At 40.1% G+C, this 19,090-nt stretch overlaps 3 protein-coding genes across 5 annotated transcripts in view; 2 read left to right on the forward strand and 1 right to left on the reverse strand.

Annotated features, from left to right (window-relative positions):
- LOC146049622 (galectin-related protein B-like) overlaps positions 1 to 13,021 on the forward strand; it is a 35,908-nt gene extending 22,887 nt beyond the window's left edge. For all 3 annotated transcript variants that reach the window (XM_083166182.1, XM_083166181.1, XM_083166180.1), the window contains exon 4: positions 12,697 to 13,021. In XM_083166182.1, coding sequence (XP_083022308.1) covers positions 12,697 to 12,840 — 144 coding nt within the window. In that variant the 3' untranslated portion in view covers positions 12,841 to 13,021. The remainder of the gene's footprint in view (positions 1 to 12,696) is intronic.
- LOC146050257 (uncharacterized) lies at positions 594 to 2,232 on the forward strand. The gene is made up of 5 exons (XM_083167185.1): positions 594 to 812; positions 889 to 988; positions 1,268 to 1,393; positions 1,646 to 1,753; positions 1,937 to 2,232. The coding sequence occupies exons 1-5, from the start codon at positions 807 to 809 to the stop codon at positions 2,230 to 2,232; spliced, it is 636 nt and encodes a 211-aa protein (XP_083023311.1). The 5' UTR covers positions 594 to 806.
- Positions 2,409 to 6,682, reverse strand: LOC146050258 (uncharacterized). Its single transcript, XM_083167186.1, has 7 exons — positions 6,562 to 6,682; positions 6,386 to 6,485; positions 5,980 to 6,105; positions 5,620 to 5,727; positions 5,213 to 5,431; positions 4,169 to 5,005; positions 2,409 to 2,422 (listed from the first exon to the last, which is right to left on the reverse strand). Exons 1-7 carry the CDS (start codon positions 6,565 to 6,567, stop codon positions 2,409 to 2,411), a joined length of 1,410 nt encoding a protein of 469 aa, XP_083023312.1. The 5' UTR covers positions 6,568 to 6,682.
- Positions 13,022 to 19,090: the final 6,069 nt, after the last annotated feature.

Below are 19,090 nucleotides of genomic sequence, written 5' to 3' on the forward strand. Positions count from 1 at the left end.
CATTATACATATTGCTTTTAAAAATACTTTAAACAATCTTAAAATATAGTTTGCTGCTGCATGCATTGTATTGTAATGTATCGGGAGTACATGCTGGCATACTGGATGCTTGTGGTTAATCATTTATTTAGGAAGTGGTTAGTGTATTGTGGTCTGTACATTATACATATTGCTTTTAAAAATACTTTAAACAATCTTAAAATATAGTTTGCTGCGGCATGCATTGTATTGTAATGTATTGGGAGTACATGCTGGCATACTGGATGCTTGTGGTTAATCATTTATTTAGGAAGTGGTTAGTGTATTGTGGTCTGTACATTATACATATTGCTTTTAAAAATACTTTAAACAATCTTAAAATATAGTTTGCTGCGGCATGCATTGTATTGTAATGTATTGGGAGAACATGCTGGCATACTGGCTGCTTGTAGTTAAACATTTATTTAGGAAAGAAAAATATTGAGCCTATGGTACTTTAACTGTCCATTTGCATGTGCAGTGATTAGTGTATCGTGGTCTGTACATTATACATATTGCTTTTAAAAATACAGTATATTGTGTTATTACAATTTACAGGTCGTTAATGTTAGTCATCGCAGATTACGGTATTACGGCTTTGATATTTATAAATAGCTTCATTTTAATATTGTATCATTGTATTATACATAATGATTTTAAATTTTATGCGATTTTGTGCACGCAAATTCTTTTATGATTGCTGAATGATGTATGTTGTTATCAACAGTGACATCTAGTGGTTGTTGCAGAAATTGACTTTGAACTTAAGCTATCAACAAAACACCAACATGCAGGTGTGTATATGATATTTACAATAGTTTAACAATATCTTATTGTATTGTTATTTCAACTTATTATTATTTATTACAGAGAAAGGAATACAAAACCATTAATGCAAATAAAATAAGTCTCAGAGATTTTCAAGATTTACCCAGCTTCCAACAGCAGTCAAATGAGCAGACAAATACATGTAAGTTTACAGACCAAAGACACATTGTTGTTGCTAGGGGCATGATTTGTTAAGGCACAGGGGCTATTGACAGGTTTTATAAATGTTACGTTGTTGGTGTTAATTATTATTACAAGGCTCAGTTGTGTTAGTCACAGGATCTGTTAAGACAAGCGCCCTATTGGTATAAATGTTACACGTGTTGATTGTATTTTTGTTCTACAAAATTGTTGTGTTAATTTTTATTTTATTTTTTATGTATATATTATTTTTTATTAAATTGTTAATCCCATAAATCAGTTTCAGATGTCACAAATGACGCATCTGAAGTTGGATCATATGGTTCGGATTTCACAGTCGGTCCGGATCTGACGACATTCGAAAACCCATACGCAGCATACTCTGATTTGTCCGAATCGCAAAAATGTAGGTGATCATAAGCCGTCAAAAAAAAATGTGATGTATGTTAAAAAAAATGTGATATATTATTATTTCCAAAAATATGTCTCTCTCTCTCTCTCTCTCTCTCTCTCTCTCTCTCTCTCTCTCACGCTATCTCGCGCGAACTCTCACGTTCTCACTCATATATATATATATATATATATATATATATATATATCCTGTTATATTCATTTTTATACCGCCTGTGATATTAATGTGTTATTTGTTCTCTGTTAGTATCGCCGATTATGTCGAAATCTGATGCAGAACACATAATGGATGATCTCTGGAATTTACCATCGGCAAAACACTATAAACAGCTATACCAGACCCCGGCTATACAAGGTGAATTTTGACGATTGGCTAGCGGTGTTTTTATAATGTGTTTTTGTGTTAAATGTTGCATATCGTCGCAAAATCATGAATAGTGTCCACAGGAGTTGTTGTTATCATGACTTAAATGACGGTTTTTTTTTTTTTTTCTCAAGTCGGCGAATGTGTCGTTAATTGATAATATATGTATTACAGATGACATAGCTAGCCGGTATGAACCTACGGTACCTAGGGCCGATACGTGTGAAGCGGGACCATCCGGATACAGAGAACCGACATCGGATGTTGGATCAAACGCCAAACAACCCAACAGCGCATTGGCTAAAGGAGCAAAAAGAGCCCAGATCAGCGATCAAGCTTTCTGGTCATTGTTTAAAGGAACCATGCCGGCGCAAACCTTTGACAAATACCCGTGTATGTTTATTTATTTGGTTTCTTATATAGCACAACATTTACCACTGTTCTTTACAAATGGAAACCACAGGTATTAAACAGACTGTGTAGATGAAAACCGACATGGATGGGTTGGGTGTTTTGGGAGGCGGGTCTGAAGGTGTTATAAAGCGGTTGTCTTAGTGTCCGCGAATGTGTAACTAAAACGTTGTTATTTTTTATTTACAGCGGATCCGCGACGATTCGCAAAAATGATAGCCGCGGCCGGGGTTGCTCAACCACTCAATTCTGAAATGGATGGGGGTGAATCAGCTAAAACGGTGATCGACCCACAACTTCAAGAAGATGTATCAAGGGCCGAGATCATGGCCACCGAGCGCGACGATTTCAAGCCAAGCAAGCGGAGAATTACAAAAAGTCGAGCCGGTCAAGAAAACAAGGCCGATTTATCAGACCTTAAAAGAAGATTGAAATATTCGGAAGGTAGGCCCGTGAGAAAAAGAATTGCATTACAAACCGTGCCAACCGTGAGTAATGTGGATTACCCGCACGCATTTACAACACCTGCAACACCTACTGAATCCGACATTGACATTGCCTGTAATACAAAGACTGTGAAGACTCGTAAAACTTTACGACTGTCAAGAGAGAGATACACGCCGCTGACGGATGATGATGTCATCGTAATTTCAGACACGCAGGAACATCATACTGCAGAAACGCAAAGCGTGGTCAGTAACACGCCTGCAGCTACATTATCCGCTAATGATGAGGACTTAAATGGGCAAACATTTTTTATCACCCCTAGTGAAGAGTCAGTCTCAGATACACCACAGAATGATGATGAGGCTGTAACATCTGTAGCCGGAATCCCTGATAAAGTAATGGGTGATGATTACACAAAACTACCCAGTGTTTTTACCACGGTCGGCGAGGCAACCGCATCGGGCGGTGCGGATGCCCCGCCGACCGTGGTATCGACAGACATAGTTGATGGGGTTCAGAATGTGGAACAATTAGGACAAGATGCGGAAATACAATACTACGCGGTCATGGGGAGGATGCGTGAGCATATAGGGTACATGCGTAGAAATGTCAATACCATGTTGAACCGTATAAAAGATGAGCTTTATGGTTCAAAAAAGAAGCCAGAGATCATTAAAGAACTTGTAGAAATGTACATGAATGTAACATCAAATCATATATCAGAGACCGTGAGGACTAGGGATTTTATTAAAGCGAACATGTATCATTTTGCCGAGATAATTGAAACGGATCCGTGACTAGGCATGGTGGGTTATGGGTTGAAACGTAATTTACATGTGTGTAAAAAAGCCCCAAGAATTAAAGCAAATGTACCGTGCAAAATCTCACACTTATTTCGCCGTTCGAAAATAAAACAGGCTTTAAAATGCATATACAGGCTGAGAAAGCGTAAACAACACAGGGGGCGATGCACAACCCCAACCCCAGGTGCACAGGCTGACAAATCACCGGACCAACCATTACCGGGTGACGCTGCGTCACCTGACAATGTTGAACACCCCGCAACGCCCATGCATAATGACATAGATGGGGGTGCGCCACCCGGTAATGGTTGGTCCGGTGATTTGTCAGCCTGTGCACCTGGGGTTGGGGTTGTGCATCGCCCCCTGTGTTGTTTACGCTTTCTCAGCCTGTATATGCATTTTAAAGCCTGTTTTATTTTCGAACGGCGAAATAAGTGTGAGATTTTGCACGGTACATTTGCTTTAATTCTTGGGGCTTTTTTACACACATGTAAATTACGTTTCAACCCATAACCCACCATGCCTAGTCACGGATCCGTTTCAATTATCTCGGCAAAATGATACATGTTCGCTTTAATAAAATCCCTAGTCCTCACGGTCTCTGATATATGATTTGATGTTACATTCATGTACATTTCTACAAGTTCTTTAATGATCTCTGGCTTCTTTTTTGAACCATAAAGCTCATCTTTTATACGGTTCAACATGGTATTGACATTTCTACGCATGTACCCTATATGCTCACGCATCCTCCCCATGACCGCGTAGTGTTGTATTTCCGCATCTTGTCCTAATTGTTCCACATTCTGAACCCCATCAACTATGTCTGTCGATACCACGGTCGGCGGGGCATCCGCACCGCCCGATGCGGTTGCCTCGCCGACCGTGGTAAAAACACTGGGTAGTTTTGTGTAATCATCACCCATTACTTTATCAGGGATTCCGGCTACAGATGTTACAGCCTCATCATCATTCTGTGGTGTATCTGAGACTGACTCTTCACTAGGGGTGATAAAAAATGTTTGCCCATTTAAGTCCTCATCATTAGCGGATAATGTAGCTGCAGGCGTGTTACTGACCACGCTTTGCGTTTCTGCAGTATGATGTTCCTGCGTGTCTGAAATTACGATGACATCATCATCCGTCAGCGGCGTGTATCTCTCTCTTGACAGTCGTAAAGTTTTACGAGTCTTCACAGTCTTTGTATTACAGGCAATGTCAATGTCGGATTCAGTAGGTGTTGCAGGTGTTGTAAATGCGTGCGGGTAATCCACATTACTCACGGTTGGCACGGTTTGTAATGCAATTCTTTTTCTCACGGGCCTACCTTCCGAATATTTCAATCTTCTTTTAAGGTCTGATAAATCGGCCTTGTTTTCTTGACCGGCTCGACTTTTTGTAATTCTCCGCTTGCTTGGCTTGAAATCGTCGCGCTCGGTGGCCATGATCTCGGCCCTTGATACATCTTCTTGAAGTTGTGGGTCGATCACCGTTTTAGCTGATTCACCCCCATCCATTTCAGCATTGAGTGGTTGAGCAACCCCGGCCGCGGCTATCATTTTTGCGAATCGTCGCGGATCCGCTGTAAATAAAAAATAACAACGTTTTAGTTACACATTCGCGGACACTAAGACAACCGCTTTATAACACCTTCAGACCCGCCTCCCAAAACACCCAACCCATCCATGTCGGTTTTCATCTACACAGTCTGTTTAATACCTGTGGTTTCCATTTGTAAAGAACAGTGGTAAATGTTGTGCTATATAAGAAACCAAATAAATAAACATACACGGGTATTTGTCAAAGGTTTGCGCCGGCATGGTTCCTTTAAACAATGACCAGAAAGCTTGATCGCTGATCTGGGCTCTTTTTGCTCCTTTAGCCAATGCGCTGTTGGGTTGTTTGGCGTTTGATCCAACATCCGATGTCGGTTCTCTGTATCCGGATGGTCCCGCTTCACACGTATCGGCCCTAGGTACCGTAGGTTCATACCGGCTAGCTATGTCATCTGTAATACATATATTATCAATTAACGACACATTCGCCGACTTGAGAAAAAAAAAAAAAAAAAAAACCGTCATTTAAGTCATGATAACAACAACTCCTGTGGACACTATTCATGATTTTGCGACGATATGCAACATTTAACACAAAAACACATTATAAAAACACCGCTAGCCAATCGTCAAAATTCACCTTGTATAGCCGGGGTCTGGTATAGCTGTTTATAGTGTTTTGCCGATGGTAAATTCCAGAGATCATCCATTATGTGTTCTGCATCAGATTTCGACATAATCGGCGATACTAACAGAGAACAAATAACACATTAATATCACAGGCGGTATAAAAATGAATATAACAGGATATATATATATATATATATATATATATATATATATATATATATATATGAGTGAGAACGTGAGAGTTCGCGCGAGATAGCGTGAGAGAGAGAGAGAGAGAGAGAGAGAGAGAGACATATTTTTGGAAATAATAATATATCACATTTTTTTTAACATACATCACATTTTTTTTTGACGGCTTATGATCACCTACATTTTTGCGATTCGGACAAATCAGAGTATGCTGCGTATGGGTTTTCGAATGTCGTCAGATCCGGACCGACTGTGAAATCCGAACCATATGATCCAACTTCAGATGCGTCATTTGTGACATCTGAAACTGATTTATGGGATTAACAATTTAATAAAAAATAATATATACATAAAAAATAAAATAAAAATTAACACAACAATTTTGTAGAACGAAAAATACAATCAACACGTGTAACATTTATACCAATAGGGCGCTTGTCTTAACAGATCCTGTGACTAACACAACTGAGCCTTGTAATAATAATTAACACCAACAACGTAACATTTATAAAACCTGTCAATAGCCCCTGTGCCTTAACAAATCATGCCCCTAGCAACAACAATGTGTCTTTGGTCTGTAAACTTACATGTATTTGTCTGCTCATTTGACTGCTGTTGGAAGCTGGGTAAATCTTGAAAATCTCTGAGACTTATTTTATTTGCATTAATGGTTTTGTATTCCTTTCTCTGTAATAAATAATAATAAGTTGAAATAACAATACAATAAGATATTGTTAAACTATTGTAAATATCATATACACACCTGCATGTTGGTGTTTTGTTGATAGCTTAAGTTCAAAGTCAATTTCTGCAACAACCACTAGATGTCACTGTTGATAACAACATACATCATTCAGCAATCATAAAAGAATTTGCGTGCACAAAATCGCATAAAATTTAAAATCATTATGTATAATACAATGATACAATATTAAAATGAAGCTTTTTATAAATATCAAAGCCGTAATACCGTAATCTGCGATGACTAACATTAACGACCTGTAAATTGTAATAACACAATATACTGTATTTTTAAAAGCAATATGTATAATGTACAGACCACGATACACTAATCACTGCACATGCAAATGGGCAGTTAAAGTACCATAGGCTCAATATTTTTCTTTCCTAAATAAATGTTTAACTACAAGCAGCCAGTATGCCAGCATGTTCTCCCAATACATTACAATACAATGCATGCCGCAGCAAACTATATTTTAAGATTGTTTAAAGTATTTTTAAAAGCAATATGTATAATGTACAGACCACAATACACTAACCACTTCCTAAATAAATGATTAACCACAAGCATCCAGTATGCCAGCATGTACTCCCAATACATTACAATACAATGCATGCCGCAGCAAACTATATTTTAAGATTGTTTAAAGTATTTTTAAAAGCAATATGTATAATGTACAGACCACAATACACTAACCACTTCCTAAATAAATGATTAACCACAAGCATCCAGTATGCCAGCATGTACTCCCGATACATTACAATACAATGCATGCAGCAGCAAACTATATTTTAAGATTGTTTAAAGTATTTTTAAAAGCAATATGTATAATGTACAGACCACAATACACTAACCACTTCCTAAATAAATGATTAACCACAAGCATCCAGTATGCCAGCATGTACTCCTAATACATTACAATACAATGCATGCAGCAGCAAACTATATTTTAAGATTGTTTAAAGTATTTTTAAAAGCAATATGTATAATGTACAGACCACAATACACTAACCACTTCCTAAATAAATGATTAACCACAAGCATCCAGTATGCCAGCATGTACTCCTAATACATTACAATACAATGCATGCAGCAGCAACTATATATATATATATATATTTATTTAGAAAATTAAATTAGACTTACCCTCTGGGAACAAAATCTTCAAGTATTCTCTGAACAGTGTGTGGACAAAAGTTTTCAAGTTCTCTGCCTTCAAAATGTGTGGACTGGTTCCTCATGGATGACATATATATACACATCAGTCAGTTAGCACATCTGTGTTGCATTTGTTTCATTTGAATATTCATGAGTTGTGTTCCAAAGTTAAAGACTGGCATAACAAATATATAGCATATTACCCGAAACACAGCTGTTTTCAGGATATATTGCTTGATAAAATAAAACCAAAAATGTGATGTATAAAATACTTATCCTTATTATTAAATAAATGACAGATATGTTTCAACATCAACAGCCTACATAAGACCTATATATACATGTGTATGCTTTTTAATTTAAAATATATACCTTATCCACCACCCCTGTGTAATTTGATTGAGAGATATATATATATATATATATATATCTGATTTAAATAATATAGCATTTTATCCATATTTTATTCATCACATAATATAATGATACCATCACATTACATATATATATATTTATATATACTGTATATATATATATATATATATACTGTATATAGCTATATATATATATATATATATATATATATATATATATATATATATATATATATATACTTTATATAAAGCCTTTATTTATCAGCATTGATAATGTTCAGTTAAATATAATACAGTATATATATAAGTTAATTCTGTAGTCTCTAGCTCCGTCTGGAACTTGCTTGCAACTGCAATACATGACCACTAGATGCCACTCATGCTCTGTTGCAAAGATTTCATGGCCTTTCTTTGTACTGTCTAAACTAATTAAACGGTTAGCCGTGTGAAAATGTTTTTTTCAGAGGTATGTGCTTTCTAATGAATATAATTGTTACCAGCCCTGCTGTGCTGTCTACGCTAATTGCGTCATACGTAAATGTCAACGTCTTCAAAGACTATGGAATCCGGTGTTTAAAATTACTTTTGAAAATTACAATCATCCGTCATATCTGATGTCTTTCTAAAAGTAACACTATACTTCTCACGCTGTGTGTCTTTAAATTTAAATGCCTACAACATGTCAGGCCCAGACTGAATGGCTCTGTATCTTTAAATGCATAACATATGTATACCCAGACCTCTTTGTTATGTACGCGGATATTTCATTTATTTTAAAAGCAAGAAGGTCCTTAGATGCTGTGGAAGTTATCGTGTGGAATATAACTTTTTAGCTCCTGTATCTTTAAATACATAACATATGTATACCCAGACCTCTTTGTTATGTACGCGGATATTTCATTTATTTTAAAAGCAAGAAGGTCCTTAGATGCTGTGGAAGTTATCGTGTGGAATATAACTTTTTATTTTTATTTTATTTATTTTTGATACCCGGTTGGTCAGACACATCGTTGTAGCGCTTTTGGCTCGTTCTAAGGTAAGTGTTATTATAGTTGGTAATGATCTGCCTGTATTATTCACTGTGAAAGATCTATGAGCTATACCAAATCACATTGCCACTGTTGATTTATATCCGATACGCATATCATATTCCTTTTATAGTTTTTTCTAGCCGGTTTGTGCAATGTGTACGCGTCTTGCTCTTGTAACCATTTTCTCACATCGGATCTTTTAAATTTATTTTTCAAAGCTTTATAATATTTATCAAAGCCGCAAAAACTCCCCGGCTTTAATACGTTATAATAACTGGCTTTCAGCCGGCTGTTTTGATGATCGGCGTTGCGCGACATCCTACACAAATCAAATTTGATATAAAACAAGATCTACAGTTCTACGAATTATATATCTGTTGTATACCATATTTTTCTAACAACTTTTTTAGCATTATGTTTAGAAATTCTACCAGCTGATTAAGATAACATTAAGCGTACTTTATATATGTGTTATTTCACATAACCAATATCAGTGTATGAAGTTACAGTATCAAACCAATTATATTTTAATACGGGGGTTAATATTATTTATACCACTTTGATATCAAACGTGATACGATCTATCAAGTTTGATATCAAACTGTATAAATGGGGCGTGGACAAACTGTATAAAAGGGGCGTGGACCTGTCAAAACCAATTAGTTTGAAGAAAAAGTGTGCCTTATCTACTGTGACAGTCTGCACAATGATTTCCTTAGACTAGAGATGGGTATACCCTGACAGGAGCCTATAACCAGGCAATATACTCAGCGCCGCAGCGGCAATACAGACTGCCGAGATGGTGCAGCAACTAGTCGACTCTACTGAAGAAACTGGCGGACTTGGAGGTGAGGCCTGAGGGATCACGCAGGGAAGCGTGTTATACACACATGCCCGGCTGTGTCTCGGCAGTCCATTACCCCGAGGAATTTAATTTTTACCCCATTTGGCTTCAGTGTGTACTATCAGTCTGAACATGACCTACGGGATTCAGCACTGCCATGTCTGTAGACACTGACACTCTCAGCGACACATACCTCCCAACATGACCCTCTCCAGGAGGGACACAATGCTCTATATTCTTCTTAATTAATGGGTACTGCTTTCCTAGCACGGCGCCCACGATCTAGATTGTATGTGTGGGGCAGATATCACAAGCATCTCATGCATCTTATGTGGGCGGCGGTACGCGTCCTCCGACCTTTTCATACCCCCACTATCCACGTCGGCGTGGAGTTGATTTTATATAGTGTGGCGAGCGCAGCGAGCCACCGAGGCCGAAGCGTGGCGAGCGTAGCGAGCCCCGCGAGGGGATGCGGAATACATGTAAAGTAGTCCGCGTCCCCTCGCCACGCTTCAGGCTCTGTGGCTCGCTGCGCTCCCCACACTATATAAAATCAGCTTCTCGCCGACGTGGATAGTGGGGGTATGAAAAGGTCGGAGGACGCGTACCGCCGCCGCTCGCCACGCTTCGGGTTGGCGTTGATAGTGCTGGTGGCGTTAACAATGGTTATTGGGGGCTCACGATTTTTTTTATCTCATGCATCTCATGGATCTCATGGAACTCATGCATCTTATGGATGCATAAGATCCATGAGATTAAAAAATCGGGTCCATCGCGTTGATTGTATGCCTTAAGTACCTTAAACTTAAAGCATACAATCAATGAGACGGGCACCGTGCTAGGAAAGCAGTACCAATTAATGATTGCCATCACCTTTGTTGAAGCACCTTTCTTATTAATTAACCTGTTCCAAACAGATGATGGCAATTATACATTAGGAGGAAAGTGCAGGAGCAGAGCATTGTGTCCCTCCTGGAGAGGGTCATGTCGGAAGGTATGGCGACAAGCCCACGTCCCTTTACCTCCCCAGAACACCCAATGAAATCACTCTGCATCCAAATTTGTTCTGCATCCCTGAGAGCACTAACCATCGGGACGCATTTTCTGATTCAGGCCTAAATAAGCATTGTATAGCCTTGACCCAATTGTTCCCTTGTCCTAATATGCTGTGCAAATGCGAACCGTGAGAGGGGTTCATGGTTTCTCCTTCCAGAGATAATCTTCAACCTATCAATTACTCTGTACAGATGTAATGTCTCATTCTCTGTAGTACTTTCTAGTATAGAAACCAGAGTGAGCCAGCTGACACAGCCAGCTGCTTGCTTAGCCATAGCCATTTCACAAACACACATTTAAGCACTCACCTATGTCCTGATTACAGGGTTCAGTCTGTACCGTTCCATCCTCCCCTACAATAGAATCATAAGACTAGAAGTGGCAGCTGTTCGTCACATTGTGCCCCCCCTCCTCTTACCCCCTCACCAATGCATCTGCCACTGCTGGCCCGCCAGGACCAGCAGATCCTCCTGTCTGCGGTCCCGGTGCTTCTCCTCTTACATTTAAAATATCACTTGTAAAATGGCCGCCACCTTACAGCAGACAGTTATTTAGGATGCAAGAGGAGGCTGCCTCCTCCTCTAGCATCCTTAATAAGTCTGCTGTGAGGGCGCGGCCATTTTGTGAGGGGCATTTGCACGGGACTGCAGACAGGAAGCTCCACTGAACCCAGCAAGCCGGCAGCAACAGATTTGGCAGCGGCGGCCCCATTAGCAGCAATAGATTCCACAGACCCCGCGACGCCCAAACTTACCTAGCGCCTCCAAGCCACCACCCGGTCTGCGGAGCTATAGTTACGCCACTGCAATGTTTTCATGTATCACCCTTTTCCATGTCAACATTTTGCTTATGTTGACCTTTTGATGTTGATCTATTGACATTGTCTGTTTTACTCTGTACCCACAATGGATTTAAATTCAATAATGGAGATGCAATTGAATTGCAGACTTTCAGCATAAATTCCAGAGGTTCAAGGCATTGCATGAAGTAAGTTTAAGGATTCGCATAGGACTGGATGTGATATGCCAACCTCTGGGACAGTAGCATCACTAGGGGTCTGCGAGCAAACAGCAAAGTGCCGACTCCTCCTTAGTGATAGGAGCTGTGTGCTGCACTGTAACATTATGGCAAGGGAAATTGCATACAATATCTTACCATATTCCATCATGCTAATGCACAGGTTCTCAACCTCGGTCCTCAGGACCCCACACAGTGCATGTTCGGCAGGTCTCCTCACAGAATCACAAGTGAAGTAATTAGCCCCACCTGTGGAACTTTTAAAATGTGTCAATAAGTAATGAATGCACCTGCAAACCTCCCGGGTGACCTGAAAAACATGAACTGTGTGGGATCCTGAGAACCGAGTTTGAGAACCCCTGTTCTAATGTGTACATAGCCTTACAGCATTGCCCTGCAGATTGGTTTTTAAACTATACTTCAGTTTTATTATATGTATCAAATTTGTTATACAATATTTTACAATTCACCAAGGCTTCATGTTCTCAGGAAGTACAGTAGGGAGGTGTGTTATATCTAATGTGGACAAGTGCCAGTGACGACTACTTTCAGTTTACTGGAGTTTGTAGTGTAATGTTCTCATAGAAAGCAGCTTGCATAGAATTCCTTGTGGTATTCATTCTTTTTAAATATTTCTGCTGTATGATACACAAGAGGTTTTTTTATTTTCTTACAGATGGAAATTGTATGTGAACACGAGCAGATGCGGGTTCTCTTGGACGGACAGCAACTCTGTGACTTCACACATCGCGTTTCGCAGCTCAGAACAGTGACAAGCCTTAGAGTCACAGGAGATATTAAACTTACCAAAGTGGCGTGAGATAGGAGCCTTCAGGACAGAAACGAAAACACTAGTAGGCTGTTATCAGTCTGATGTTTGCTTCATTTAAAAATTGACTTTACTTATACATTTATGCTGAGGTTTTTTTTTACAAAGAAACATTTATTTTCTAGTAATTTGATTGCTTTCTAACACTGTTTATTCATAGAAATAAAAATATTGATTGATTTTTTTTTAACCACTTCTGTGAAAAATTTATAATTTTAGAGATATATAATAATGAAAATTGTTTTGTATATTTTATTGAACAGTTAATAAAAAAAACAAGTTAAGAATTTATTTTTTATATAAGTGTCAAAAAGCCGGAAAAATTAAAAGGCCACATGTGTACTTAAGGTGTTTGGTGCTGGTTAAGTATGAAATAAATGCATACATGGGGACTCTGATTTATAATGAACAGACAGTAACCTCACCTGGGTCATTAACACCACAGGAGATCAGATATAATTTGAACCTGATGGACTAGTGCAGGCATGTCCAAACTATGGCCCTCCGGCTGTTGTGAAACGACACATCCCAGCATGCCTTGCAATAGCATTCCCTAATAGCAAAACTGTTGCAAGGCATGATGGGACTTGCAGTTTCACATTAGCTGGAGGGCCATAGTTTGGACATGCCTGGACTAGTGTATTTTTTTCAATCTCACCAGCTATTATTCTAGTTCACTCTTTCTGACAAAATCCTTCTTAGATGGACAAAAGCATGTGCACTGCAGGTGGGGTAGATGTTACTTGCGCAGATAGAATTAGAAGTGGGTGGGGTTTTACTGCAAAGTGAGATCTATATTGCAGTGTAGAAATAAAGCAGCCAGTATTTTCCCTGCACAGAAACAAAATAACTCACCCAAATCTAATTCTATCTGCACAAGTTACATCTGCCCCCCTGCAGTGCACATGGTTTTGTCCATCTAAGAAGGATTTTGTCAGAAAGAGTGAACTAGAATAATAATAATAATTATAATAATAATAATAACAACAAATAATAATAATAATAATAATAATAATAATAATAATAATAATAATAATATTTATATAGCACTTATCTCCCAATAGGACTCAAAGTGCTTCACCATTGTCTTTACAGCTCGAAATACAAAACAGGCATAACAGTAGATGTCAGTGAAATGCTTCAGTAAATAAGGCCCTATGTTACATTCTGGACACCCTGGGGGAAATTTACTAAGATAGGAGTTCCATTTCACATGGGATGTTGCTATTAGGGAACAGTGATCACAATATGGTTTCACTGGAAATCAACTTCAGTAAATTACATCAAAAAGGATCTGCAAAAATACTAAACTTTAGAAAAGCAAACTTTGAATTATTCAGGGAAGCCCTAACAGGAATTGGGTGGGAAACGGTTATGGAGTGAAAAAATGCAGAGGAAATGTGGGATACTCTAAAAAAGGTGCTTGATTCACTAATTATTGAATACATTCCTAAAGTAACTAAAGGTAAATTCAACAAAAAAAAAAGCCACCATGGTTGGACAAAGAAGTAAGGTCAGCTATCAACAATAAAACCAGAGCCTTTAAATTCTATAAAAATAACTTGAATGAGGAGGCGTTCGCAAAATACAAAGAATCAAACAAAACTTGTAAAGGGGTAATCAAAGCAGCTAAAATATTAAATGAAGAGTGCATAGCCACTGAAAGCAAAACCAACCCAAAGAAGTTTTTTAAATACATAAATAGTAAACGTTTAATTAAGGAAAACATAGGCCCACTAACTGATACTAGTGGAAAAAGTGTTCCTGAGGACAAGGGAAAAGCAAAACTGTTAAATGAGTTCTTCTCATCAGTATTTACTAAGGGAGAGCAGACTGTGGAACGAACATTTACCACAAATGGGACACATAAGCCAGATCTCATTGCGGATTTCACCCCGAAGGAAATAATACTGAGGCTAAGCAAACTCAAAACAAATAAATCACCAGGGCCAGATGGGATTCATCCGAGGGTATTAATGGAATTAAGGGATGAACTAGCTACCCCCCTACATTATATCTTTAGCAAGTAACTATCGTCAGGTATAGTACCAAAAGATTGGAGAATAGCAGAGGTAGTGCCAATATTCAAAAAAGGAAAAAAGAAAGATCCCACTAATTACAGACCCGTTAGTTTAACATCAATTGTGGGTAAACTATTTGAAGGATTTTTAAGGGATGGTATCCAGAAATATTTAGATCATCACCATCTAATCAGTGCTAACCAACATGGGTTCGTGAAAAATCGTTCATGCCAAACTAATCTACTAGGGTTCTATGAAGAGGTTAGCAAAAACCTCGATAATGGAAATGCTGTGGATGTGATTTTCCTAGATTTCGCTAAAGCATTTGATACTGTCCCACACAAGAGATTGATTAATAAAATGGAGAACCTAGGATTGGGTGAAAATATCTGCAGATGGGTAGGGAATTGGCTATGTAATAGAGAACAAAGAGTGGTTGTGAATGGTGCTGTATCAGATATGATACCGGTACTAAGTGGAGTGCCCCAGGGTTTGGTTTTGGGGCCCATTTTGTTTAACATTTTTATTAACGATATTGGGATAGGGTTACTCAGCAATGTATCCATCTTTGCGGACGATACAAAACTTAGCAAAGTCATCAAATCATCAGAAGATGTCACCATGCTTCAAAATGATCTTGCAATTCTAGATGAGTGGGCAAAAAAATGGAAGATGAGGTTCAATGTAGATAAATGTAAGGTTATGCACCTTGGGAGACACAACCAGTGTGCAAGTTACAATCTTAGCGGAGAGGAACTGGGTAATTCCATACTTGAAAAGGATCTAGGAGTCCAAATAGACAGCAAACTAGGATGTAGTGCCCATTGCAATGTAGCTACAAAAAAGGCCAACAAAATTCTGTATTAAGAGGGGAATGGAAACTAGGGACTCGAGGGTAATTATGCCACTATATAAAGCATTGGTGAGACCTCACCTAGAGTACGGAGTACAGTTCTGGGCCCCACACTATAAAAAGGACATCATAGAATTAGAAAAAGTCCAAAGGCGAGCAACAAAGCTTATTAGGGGAATGGAGAATTTAAGCTACGGGGAGAGATTAAGCAATTTGGGACTATTTACATTAGAAAAGAGACGTTTAAGGGGGGACATGCTCAACATGTACAAGTATATCAAGGGCCAATATAAGGAACTGTCACGCACCCTCTTTTCTACTAGAAAGGAATCTAGGACGCGAGGGCATGAGTATAGATTAGAAGAAAAAAGATTTCATTCAGCTAGTAGAAAGAATTTCTTTACGGTCAGAACAGTCAAACTCTGGAACTCTCTTCCCAGAAAGGTGGTAACGGCTGGCTCATTAAATGCGTTCAAGGCAAAGTTGGACAAACATTTACTGGAGAAAAACATCCATGGGTACAAATAAGAAATAAAATTTGTCTGTAAAATACCAGAACCTACCAAATCAGCAATGGATATCTATACCAGGTTGAACTAGATGGACGCAAGTCTTTTTTCAGCCTTACCTACTATTTAACTATGTAACTATTTAACCAATCAGATACTATCTATTATCTTCTAGAACAGGCATGTTCAACCTTGGCCCTCCAGCTTTTGTGAAAAGTCCCATTATGCCTTGCCACGGTTTTGCCACAGTTTTGCTATTAGGGAATGTTAAACCTATTGCAAGGCATGCTGGGATGTGTAGTTTCACAACAGCTGGAGGGCCATGGTTGCACATGCCTGTTCTAGAAGGTGCTAAAGAAATAAGTAGATTATGATTGGTTGCCCATGTCAACATCCCATGTGAAACAGAACTCACATCTAATACTGCTTTCACATCGCAAAATGCAGAGTCGCACTGGGACTTTGAAACGGTTCAGTCCTGGCACGACCCTGTATTTTGAGATGTTCACATCCCCTCGGCAAACCGGCATTATTACCGGTTCGCTGGCGTCATCCATGGGGGCGGCGGGAAGTCGGTGCGTCATCTGGGGCAGGGGTGGAGACCGTGCTTAAACTAGCGCTGCTCAAAGCGCTGCCTCCTCCATAGTGTGAAAGGAAAACGGGCCCCTGAGTCCAGGGGTGCAGAGGATAGCCCCGGGCTTCAGCCCAGGCCTGGGGTGCCCTGAAGAGAGGGGACCGCTTTATTTGGGGGGTCCTCATCTCCCCAAAAACTCCCAGCCTGGGCTGACTAGTTAGGGTGGGTAATGCTTTGGCCATGGGACCCCATCAAGCCTGTCCCCTGGCTATGGCATTACACCCCCTGCTAGTGGAGTCTGGTGCTGGTCCCCAAATTATGGCGACCGCTATTCATTGTGTCCCCCGGGGGGGGAGGTCACGCCATTTTTACATTATTTTATTATTTTTCTATTATAGACAAAGAAGATGACACTCCACCAGGCTCTATTCCAAGGGTGTGGTACAGGGGTCCGACAGTCGGGATCCCGACAGTCATTAGCCCGACATCGGTATCCCGACTGGCTGGACCCAGACAGCATGGCGAGCGCAACAAAGCCCCTTGTGGGCTCGCTATGCTCGCCACACTGCGGGCACGGTGGCTCGCTATGCTCGCCACCTATTCTATTCTCCCTCTGTGGGGGTTGAGTCGGTGTTTTGACAGTCGGGATCCCGACGTCGGGTAAATGCGTGTCGGGATCCCTTCCGGCACCCTATTCCAACCCATTATTTAAATTTGAAGACTTTTTTATTCCCCAAAACACTTTCTGTGAGAGATTTGAAATCTCTCATGCTGCATCTCCCATTATGAATCTCTGGCACAAATCTCTTTTTGTGTGGGTTTATTATCTGTGAGATTCAGTTTAAGGGAAATGGAATCTCCCGTTAGGAATCTCTGGCACAAATCTCTCCGTGTGTAGAGCCTTTAAGCGATCTGCCTAGATTGCTTAGAAATGAAGCATGGATCCACTATGGCCCTTATTCTAGTTGACTTGGACGGATGCGTATTTTCGTACAGGAACCGAGTGTTCTTAGCCTCGCCTACCGTACGGATCGCTCACACCGTCCGAACGCGGTAAGACGCCGAGCGAACGGACCGCGAGTGGATGTTTCGTGTGAACACCTCCTAAATCTGTGGGAACCTCCCCCATCCTCCGATGGTTGCCGACCATCGAATGATGGACCGAGCGGTCAGGCAGCACCGAGTGCTCCAGACCACTCGGACATGTTTCCGTATGAAAGCAGGGATATGGGCGGGCAGCTGGCATCCGGCTATGTCATATGTCCGCCCCCCACACATGCGTCACGGCCGCATTACCATACGTATGCCCAGCGTTTTCATGGGAACGCCCATGAAACGCGGGGCGTATGCATATGGTAATGAGCCCAAACAGCCCTTCACGCCCCTCTCCACCCCCTGCTCAGACGGTTCTGACTGATTATTTTCTGCACGGAACTCACGCTGTGTTCGGATGTGCGAGGCGTTCGCACATGCGCAGATACGCCTCTGCACATGCGCAAATACCAAACATCGGCCGTCCGACTCAATCAGAATAAGGTATGTGTATGCCCCCAACAATAGCCTGCAGGGGTGCATGCACTGTCTATCCTGCATAGTTCGCAGGGTTTCACCTATTAGCATAGGCAAAACCCTACTCAGCACAGATCGCTCAGCACATATAGCGGGTGGATCTCTTGTATGCAGCGATGTGTGCTGGTTTAATATGTCAAAATATAAAGACAAATCAGATGCATGCTAGCTCATACAGCAAACAAAACAGGTACAAAATATAAGTATGTTCACACACACACACACACACACACACACACACACACACACACACACACACACACACACACACACACACACGTAACATCCTTAATCCAAAGCCACGGGAGTAGGGAAACTGGATATTTAAAATAATCTTAAACCTATATCACCCCAAGTAACAGATATAGGACATCTCTACATGGGTCGCTAATATGAAAATGTGCAGCGGACTGCAAGGAGAAAGCCACCGTCCAGACAGAAAGAGAAAACGCTCCTTGCTAATTGGCTACTTTTAAAGTTCAAAATGCATCGCATGTGCTTATAATCGCACCATGTTCCTGCAGGGATGTGATGTGATGTGCGTCCCTGCGGGGACAATATTGTATAGCACAAAACAGTATGTGCAGGCAGTACTTTTTGTGCTACATCGCATTGCATCTCTTTTGTAGTACAGTGTGATGCGATGCGATGCGATGCGATGCGATGTACCTAGTGTCCATTAGATGACTTTAAACTTAAAAAAAAAAAGCCAAAA

Source organism: Crinia signifera, chromosome 12 (assembly GCF_055691185.1).
Source record: "Crinia signifera chromosome 12, ASM5569118v1, whole genome shotgun sequence".
In the NCBI taxonomy this organism is placed as follows: Eukaryota; Metazoa; Chordata; class Amphibia; order Anura; family Myobatrachidae; genus Crinia; species Crinia signifera.